This window comes from Acanthamoeba castellanii, assembly GCF_000313135.1.
Source record: "Acanthamoeba castellanii str. Neff unplaced genomic scaffold scf7180000084585, whole genome shotgun sequence".
NCBI lineage: Eukaryota > Discosea > Longamoebia > Acanthamoebidae > Acanthamoeba > Acanthamoeba castellanii.
The window spans coordinates 17,358-26,382 of NW_004457359.1; the positions used below are offsets into that span (position 1 = coordinate 17,358).

Consider the following 9,025-nt stretch of genomic DNA (forward strand, 5'->3'; position numbering starts at 1 on the left):
GGAAGACAGGAAAGACTGTCATCCATTTTGCCTCGATTGTTGCGGCATCGACCGACCCCAGACATCAGAGCAATCACCATCTCCCCTCAAGAAGACGTGAGGCACTGCCCAGCTATCAATCGACAAAATGGGTATTCTCGACAAGATCAAGGACATTGAGGCGGAAATGAACCGCACTCAGAAGAACAAGGCCACTGAGCACCACATCGGTCTCATGAAGGCCCGTTTGGCCAAGCTGCGCGCTCAGGTTCCCGACCTTTACATCCCCTGCAGCCACACTAAATTAGAGATTAATCTGGATTTCTACCCCCTACTTAATTCATTCATGCATGCCGCTAAATCAAATCACTCTTTTTAATTCATCCATTTGCAGCTGCTGGAGCCGACGGGCAAGGGCAAGGGAGGCGGTGAGGGCTTTGCCGTCACCAAGTCGGGAGATGCTCGCGTGGCCATGATCGGGTACTCACTACTTCGTTGCCCCCCACCACCACAACAACTGTTCCTCTCACCCCGCTCACCCTGTGTGCGTGTGCCATGTGCGTGTGTCGTGCGATGTGGGGTGTGTGCGGTGTAACAGTTTCCCGTCCGTCGGTAAGTCGACGCTGCTGTCGATGTGCACAGAGACCAAGTCCGAGGCGGCCGCCTACGAGTTCACCACCCTCACCTGCATCCCGGGCCGGCTCGAGTTCAACGGCTCCAACATCCAGCTCCTCGATCTTCCCGGAATCATCGAAGGCGCCGCCCAGGGCAAGGGTCGCGGTCGACAGGTCGTCGCCGTCGCCCGTACCGCGGTTCGTCTCCTCTACGCGCGCGCTCGTGTGTGTGTGTGTGTGTGGTGTGTGTGTGTGTGTGTGTGTGTGGTGTGTGTGTGGTGTGACACCGAAACTGACACTTGACCTCCTTTCTTGCCAATGCCAGGATTTGATTTTGATCATGCTCGATGCGACCAAGGACGACAAGCAGATCGAGATTCTGGAGAGCGAGCTGCACACGGTGGGCATCCGTCTCAACTCGCAGCCGCCCGACATCTACTACAAGCCCAAGAAGGTACGAAATAATCACCGTCACCATCATCTCCATCATCGCCATTGTCATCAATGTGGAATGGAAGTGGCCGCTGTTGCAGTGTCAACTGACTGGTGTCTGGCGGCACAGGCTGGCGGTCTCGCGTTCAACAGCACGGTCCCGCTCACCCACATCGACGAGAAGGTGTGCAGGCTCATCCTGCACGAATACAGTACGATTCGTTATTTATTTTATATTTTATATTTTATTATTATTTATGAAATGATTATGTTTTTGTTTTAATTTTTAATTGTAGTTTATGAATTTCTATTTATTTCTCTCTGGCTTGTGTGTTTGAACGCAGAGATTCACAACGCGGAGATTCTGATGAGGTGCGACGCCACCATCGACGAGCTCATCGACGTCATCGTGGGCCGCGCCCACTACGTCAAGGCCCTCTACGTACGCACCCCTCTCTATCCTTCCTTTGTGTTGCGTGCGGTGGTGTGCGGTGGTGCGATGGTGTGCGTGCGGTGCGTGCGGTGGTGCATGTGTTCACCGTGGTTTGTACCTACCGCAGGTGTACAACAAGATCGATCAGCTCTCCATTGAGGAGGTGGACAAGCTCGCCAGGCGACCCCACTCGGTCGTGATCTCTGCTGGCCTGCAGCTCAACCTCATGGACGGCCTCCTGCCCGCCATCTGGGAGTACCTCGACCTCGTCCGAGTCTACACCAAGCGCCGCGGCCGTACGTTCCTCTGAGGCACACACAGCGCGCTGCATGCGACACACGTATACTCACATTTGTTTAATTATTATTATTATTATTCAGTGCCGCCCGATTTCTCTGAGCCCATCGTCATGCGTACCGGAGCCACCGTGGAAGATGTCTGCAGGCTCATCCACAAGTACGTCCTCTGTGTCATGCGTGTGTCGTGTGTGTGTGTGTCGTGTGTGTCGTGTGTGTCGTGCGGTGCATGGCGAGGCCAGCGAACTGATGACGCTACTCATGCAGGGATCTGGTGGACCAGTTCAAGTACGCGCTCGTGTGGGGCGCCTCGGCCAAGCACACGCCGCAGAGGGTCGGTCTCAAGCACCGGCTGCTCGATGAGGACGTCATCTACCTCTCCAAGAAGTAGAGACCGCTTTTGGTGTGTCTGCACTCAACACGTTCAGTTTTCTTTTACATCTGATTGAACGTTGTTCTTAACCGCCGTCATGGAGGTGCAGCCAGCGTGACACATTGCTGTTGTTAATCCGCGAAGCAGACCGCCTTGTGGTTGAGCTCTTTCCAGTCGCTGACCTGGCATTGCTTGTTGTGTGTGCAGCCCAGAGATTTGTACATTTTTGGTCAGCCTGGCGTGAATGGCGTGCGTATGACACATGGATCACCCTGATGCAGCCTGAGCTGGTGGCACTGCACATCAAAAACCCCCACTTGGTTGGTCCTTGTGCCACTGCTGCTGCTGCTGGTGGCCATGGTGGTGCCTGTGGGACTGAGATCAGCTTTTTTGCAGCCCAGCAGATTCAAATCAGGAATGTGAGGTGGTCTTCTGTACTAGGTTGGACACCATGAGGTGCTGGCAGAGGTGATCTGTGAGTGGAGATTGATGGCAAAAGTGAGGCCATCCTGATTGAGGCTCATGTAGGGCAAGAACATGGGCAGCTGTCTCTTCTCAGTGTCAAGACCCAGCTGGTAGTGCTTTAGAAAGTTCTCCATGTTGTTGAGGACCATGTAGAGGCATCCCATGCTGTAGTGTGCTGTTGTGTGGGTTGAGGTAGGCCAATGCCCAGCCCTTGTAGAAGTGGAGCCCAGCCCACACCATGCATGCACCCTCATGCAATGGGTTGTCAGACCAGCAGCTCCAATGGATCAGGGCTGACCATTGTTGGAGTTGCATTGTAGGACTCCATCTTGTGCTTCAACTGGTCCATCTCCTCCAGCATTCATTCCATTGCTTTTCAAGAAACATCACCACATCCAAATAACAGAAAAAAAAAATGTGAGATCTTCATGTTCATGTGTGTGTGGTGGTGCAGTGGTGTGGTAGTGTGTGTGGAGAATTACATTGTCACTTGTGTGGATTGGGAATCATGTCCAGCAGCACTTGATTGTGTCTGCTGGCCTGTTCACAGGCCTGCTCAACATGCTGCAGCTCTTGGAGTGTACATTGGGTGGCCCAGTTCCCATTTTCAATGGATTGGCTGGCCCATGTCTTGGCCTTGGTCAAATCCTGCAGCACGCCTGGAGCACCATGGGTGTAGAGACAGGCCAGGTTGAGCATCACCACTATTTCATTGCAAGTGGCTAGTACTTGTGTGCCTGCTTCTTGTTTGGGGCCATTCTTTTCAAAGAAGGCCCAGGCTGCAGGTGAATTGGGCATCCAGTTGCCCCACTTGAGGAGTTGCAGTGCGGAAAATGTGTAGAAAATACAAAGAAAAGACCATTAAAAATGCTCATATTTCGGCAAAATTGCAATCCAACGCGCGTCAGATGGGAAATCTGTACATAAAAAGGGATTCTGCCTTTGTCATTCCTTCTCAATAGCATCCTCCACTTCTGTACATTTTCTGAAAATGATGCCCAAGCTTTTGATCTGTACACCAACCTCATGAAAAACAGCCAAATGGTGGCCTTTTTTGTACAGATTTGATTGTGCTAAGCAAAAAGGGTCAGTGACCCTTTTTCATGAACACTTGGTTTTTGTGTGAGCAGTGTACATAGTGCAGGAGGATCGCCAGCACAGCCACGCCCATACTGAGCAGCCACAACACTGTTACCACCAAGTACCAAGCAATGACCTCACACAACAACTCCACTCCCCAAGCATCCTACACCACTCTCCTACACATACCTGAAAGTGTAAGCATCTCTGATCTAGTAGATTCTAAGGTTTTCCATCACCCCAACCCAGGGCCAACAACAGCACAGCCCCCTCAATCACTCCTCAATACACCCCTGCCACTGCGCAATGGGGCACTGACAATTCTAATTTCTTCCACAATCCTTGCCCCTCCTATCTCACTCTCCAGCTTGGTGTTCATGAAAAGGGGATAGTGTACCTTGTTCATAAGGCCAAAAATGAGAAATCTCAAAAGAAGAATCATGAAAACAGGCCATTTTGGCCAACTATCTGTTAACAGCCTACCAGTTCCAGCATGTGCATTTATGTCCAAAATAACACCTGGTTGTTTAAGAAATTGATGGTTTTCAAAAAGTGGAACCCCACATGCTTGATGTTGTCTGAACCCCATTCTTGCTGGTTTCTGAACATACTGTGCAATTGAGAGAGGAATATGGAAGCAACACTCAATGTAACTGATGCTGTGAAGCATCTAGCCCACCATGATCGAGAGTGCTTGCCAAGAGCAACTGATTGGTCAACAGTAAGACAGGAAAAAACTTCTTTCAGTTCAAGGGCCATTATTTTCGTTTTGTTTTTTTCTTAGTAGTTTTTTGTTTGTTTTGTTGTTAATACAACGCATGATGCAGGCAGCACAGGTGTGGGCGGTGGTCGGCAGGCACCTGCAGGACGAGGATTTGGTTGTGTGCCTCTCACGCGACTCAATTACACTGGTGCTGGGCCTGCTGAACAAACTGCTGCGCACCTTCCAGCAGCTGGCGACTGCGCCCGCCACTGGCGAGGCCTCGGCGGGGAAGAAGCCAAAGCAGAAGCTGGACCCCGAGACCACCCAGCAGAGGTGGCAGGCCCTCTTCCCGAACGACCCCAAGCTCGTGGCCAGGCTGACACGCGGTGCGTGTGAGGTTCTGGACGTATGTGTACTAGGAGGCTGGAGAATGGATAGAAGAAGTATATATGTGGGAAGAATAGGCCACTGACCAACACAAACTCGGGTCTGGATAAAGGAGGTCGGAGCTAGGGAGAGGGAATAAAGGGGGAATGGGATCGCGGGGGAAAAGAGAGAGTGGGGCGCGGGCACTAGTCCGCATCTCAGGGCTGAGTGTCGACGGGGCGCAAAAATGTCCGCCGGCACTTGTAGCCGCAGTCCTCACTGGTTTGGCTCACGTCTTGCTATTTATTTATTTATTTATTTATTTATGATGAATTGTGGTGATAACTGAAGTAATAATATTATTTATGGGCGCAGTTCTACGGGAGGACGGTGGCGAGGTGGTGGAGACAAAGGTGGCGCAGTACTGCGCCCGGGTCCTGCTGGGCGTGGCCTCCAAGATCGCCGAGGTTGGGGCCACTGAAGCCGTCAATACTCGCCCGGCCGTCCATGGGTGCGCACGACACACACGCACGACACGACACGACACGACACACATACGACGATGTGGCACACAACACACGATCTCCCTTGTTTTAACTCCGACGTGCCGTCATTGACAGGGTCCCGCCGAGCGTCGTCAAGAAGGCCATCAGCGAAGACCCGTCGCTGGCTCCGGTCTTCAAGGACTCTCCCTCTCTCCGGGTACCAAGTCTTCGAAGTGGCCTGCGCGCGACACTGGTCTGGTGGCTGAGATGCCTTTGTTTTTGTTTTGTTTTGTGGGCTGGCAGGAGCCAGGTGGCGCCGCAGAGCCTGGCCGCCCTGTGCGCGACCCTCGTGGTGAAGCACGAGGTGGCCTACCACGACCTGGGCCTGCCCGACGAGGTGGTCGAGGCCATCGAGAAGGTGCTGACAAACCGGCGCTCTGAATGAGTCACAAAATGACTAACTTGCGAGTGCATGTGTCGCGTGTCGCGTGTCGTATGCACAGAAGGATAAGGCGGCGATGATGCGCCGCCTGCTGGGCCGGATCGACGCGATTCTGGCCTCCTCGATGAAGGCCCCGCTCAAGCTCAAGCCTGCGACGGACGAGGAGATCGCGGCGGCCGAGAAGAAGTTTCAGCTGAAGTTTCCACCCGGTAGAGACTCGTGTCAAGCCCTTGTTCATGCAACTCGCGCGCTCACGTCCTCTCTCGTATGTGGTGTGTGCGGTGCGTGCGGTGTGTGCGTCCAGAGCTGAGCGTGCTGTTGAAGTGGAGTAATGGAGTGCCGATGGACGCGCCAGGCATGATGGCGTTTGTCCAGTGCGCGGGGCTCGAGGAGATCAACGAAGAGTTTTTCTACAATGAATACTTCCCTACGCTGTTCCGCAAGTACTACTTACCACTCTACTTCCCCTCATCATCACGAGCATCGGCTCCATTGTCGTCGTCATCATCATCTGGACTCCACCAGCCAGCATCATTCCAACAATTCTTCTTCGTTCGTTTGGGCAGGATGAAGTGGATCCCAATTGCGCCAATCGACTACGACTTCTGCTACAACGCCTTGGACATCGAGTCTGGGTACATACCCAACCTTACCTCATCACCACCATCATCATCATTTGTTTGTTTTGTTAGGTGACAAAGGCCACTGATGATGTGTTGACGGTGTTGGCGCCACAGCATGGTGGTGCAGATTGACAACGAGTGCGAGTCGTCCCTCCTGATCACGCCCAGCCTCATCGAGAGCGTGCGCGCGTACGCCGACGCCCTGGAACAGCACAAGGTGCCCCATCCCCCGCTTTCGTCGCTGCTTCTCCCTGCGGGGCTGTCCTGAACCGCACCACGCACCACGCACCACGCACACAGGACAATGTGGAGGCGTTGAACAGTTATGAAGCACCAGAGGAAGAAGACGGCTCGATGCATCTGAGCATCCAAGCCCCCGAGATCTACGCCCGCTTCGCGGTGGTCACGCATCGGGTGTATGGTGGCAGCGATGATGAGGAAGACGAAGACGGCAGCGAGGACGACGACGACGACCACCACCACCACATATGCATGCTAGGATGAGCAAAAAGGTCTCGACGATATGCGTAAATGAGTAGGGGGGCAAAAGGAAGTTCGTAATTCGTCTGCCCGATAGTCACTCTATCCAACAATATATAACGCCATCACCACCTGGAGGCGCAACCGCAAGAGGGAGGCCAGGGCCAAGAAGAGCGCAGCTGCCGTGTAGTTTGTGGTTGCGAGGCCAGCCAACCGCAAATCAAAAACAAACCCACTTCATTTTCTTCTTCTCTTTTATGAAAGGAAAATGAAGAAATATTCAGCTTGAGGAGAAGATGCAGGGGACGCAAGTGCGGTCGGAGGTGGGCTGGCACCTGAAGGGGAAGCACGAGATGACTCTGCCTCTCGCACGCGACTCGCTCACGCTGGTGCTGAACCTCTTGGAGGAACTGCTCCGAAACACATTCTGCCGCGGCTCTGAAGCCCATGCCACCACGACGGGGACCGCCGCTCAAAAGACGAAGCATAAGCTCGACCCGGAGACGGTCCAACAAAGATGGCAGGCCCTCTTCCCGTACTACCCCGAGCTGACCTGTCTGGACAGACGCGTGGAACAATGGGGCCACCTAATCGAGGAGCTTGTCGCAGCTGTCCGCACTGGTTTGTGCTCCATCATTTCTTATTATTCATTCTTTTTTTTGCTTTATTTTAGCAATTGTGTTAATTATTTTTCTACAATTATAATTATAAATTGTTGCTGGAGCAGTTCTGTGGGAGGGCGGCCTTGCGGGTCCGGAGGAGGAGGTGGTGGGGAAGGTCGTGTACTGCGCCCGCGCCTCGCTGGCCGTTGCCACCAGGATTGGCATCGTCGCGACCTCGGAAATACGCAACACTCAACCGAAAGCCAGATCGTACGGCACACACACACACACGCACAACACGCACGACACACGACACGACACACGACACACAACACGACACGACACAACACGACCAACAACACGACCAACGACACGACCAACGACACGACACACGCAGCAACCGCGCCAAAGTAGTCCGGCCCGGGCATTAATTCGTGCACACTACGCGAACAGGGTCCCGCCGAGGGCGATCAGGAAGGCCATCCTCAACGACCCGTCGCTGGGTCCTGTCTTCAAGGACTCTCATTTCCTCTGGGTACAACCTTGGCTGATGACCTGCGAGCGCTGCAGCACTGATGGCTGATGTTTTTGTTGAGTGTCGTGTATCGTGTTGTGTCGTGTCGTGTCGTGTCGTGTCGTGTCGTGTCGTGTCGTGTCGTGTCGTGTCGTGTCGTGTCGTGTCGTGTCGTGTGTGTCGTGTGTGTCGTGTCATTTTCTTTGGTGGGAGCCAGGTCGAACCGCAGAGCCTGGCCGCTCAATGCGCGACCGTCGTGGTGGAACACGAGGTGCCCTACCACGACCTGAATCTGCCCGACGAGGTGGTCGAGGCTATCGAGAAGGTACCGGAAAACCGTCGCTGTGGTGCTTTGGCTTTGGTCTTCCTTTATATTTATGTGTGCCCCGTGTGTCGCATTCGTGTCGTTGGTCGTGTCGTTGGTCGTGTCGTTGGTCGTGTCGTTGGTCGTGTCGTTGGTCGTGTCGTTGGTCGTGTCGTTGGTCGTGTCGTTGGTCGTGTCGTTGGTCGTGTCGTTGGTCGTGTCGTGTCGTGTCGTGTCGTGTCGTGTCGTGTCGTGTCGTGTCGTGTCGTGTCGTGTCGTGTCGTGTCGTGTCGTGTCTACAGAAAGATAAAGCGGCGACAATGCGCCGCCTGCTCGGCCGGATCGACGCGATTCTGGCGCTCAAGCTCGATCCCGTGACGGACAAGGAGATCTGGGCGGTCGAGAAGAAGTTTCAGATTGATTTCCCGCCCGGTAGACCCGCGTCCTCTCTCGTGGGCCATGTGTCGTGTCTCATGTCGCGTGTGTGTTGTCCGGTCGTGTGCGGTGGCGCGTGTGCGGTGGCGCGTGCGCGTGTGGGTCAGAGGTGAGGGCATTTTTGAAGTGGAATGACGGAGTGCCGAGGGACGCGCCCGGCATGAGCAAGTTTGTCAAGTGCGCAAGCCTCGCGGAGATCTACGAAGCGTTCTTCTACAAATTCGGCTTCGCTCGCCTGATGCGCTGGTAATGACTGCCTCTCCGCAAAAGCACCGCCCCCATCACCACCACAAGCATCATCACCACTGCAATCACCATCATCACAATTACCACCACAAGCATCGTCACCACTGCAACCATCACCATCATCATAACAAGAATCATCATCACCATCATGTG

The 9,025-nt window shown here is 53.9% G+C and overlaps 4 protein-coding genes and 1 pseudogene across 4 annotated transcripts; 4 read left to right on the plus strand and 1 right to left on the minus strand.

The window, feature by feature from the left end:
* Positions 1 to 127: 127 nt before the first annotated feature.
* On the plus strand, positions 128 to 2,145 carry ACA1_334070 (uncharacterized protein; the record flags this gene model as incomplete). The annotated part of the gene is made up of 9 exons (XM_004336324.1): positions 128 to 247; positions 374 to 459; positions 578 to 791; positions 919 to 1,047; positions 1,156 to 1,237; positions 1,370 to 1,467; positions 1,586 to 1,754; positions 1,839 to 1,914; positions 2,022 to 2,145. 9 exons carry the CDS (start codon positions 128 to 130, stop codon positions 2,143 to 2,145), a joined length of 1,098 nt encoding a protein of 365 aa, XP_004336372.1.
* A 419-nt stretch (positions 2,146 to 2,564) lies between these two features.
* Positions 2,565 to 2,756, minus strand: ACA1_334080 (uncharacterized protein; the record flags this gene model as incomplete). The annotated part of the gene is made up of 1 exon (XM_004336325.1): positions 2,565 to 2,756. One exon carries the CDS (start codon positions 2,754 to 2,756, stop codon positions 2,565 to 2,567), a length of 192 nt encoding a protein of 63 aa, XP_004336373.1.
* A 1,736-nt stretch (positions 2,757 to 4,492) lies between these two features.
* On the plus strand, positions 4,493 to 6,795 carry ACA1_334090 (annotated as a pseudogene).
* Positions 4,494 to 4,847, plus strand: ACA1_334100 (uncharacterized protein; the record flags this gene model as incomplete). Its single annotated transcript, XM_004336326.1, has 2 exons — positions 4,494 to 4,761; positions 4,840 to 4,847. The coding sequence occupies 2 exons, from the start codon at positions 4,494 to 4,496 to the stop codon at positions 4,845 to 4,847; spliced, it is 276 nt and encodes a 91-aa protein (XP_004336374.1).
* A 272-nt stretch (positions 6,796 to 7,067) lies between the features above and the next one.
* On the plus strand, positions 7,068 to 8,876 carry ACA1_334110 (uncharacterized protein; the record flags this gene model as incomplete). Its single annotated transcript, XM_004336327.1, has 6 exons — positions 7,068 to 7,392; positions 7,499 to 7,643; positions 7,827 to 7,908; positions 8,105 to 8,212; positions 8,494 to 8,623; positions 8,734 to 8,876. The coding sequence occupies 6 exons, from the start codon at positions 7,068 to 7,070 to the stop codon at positions 8,874 to 8,876; spliced, it is 933 nt and encodes a 310-aa protein (XP_004336375.1).
* Positions 8,877 to 9,025: the final 149 nt, after the last annotated feature.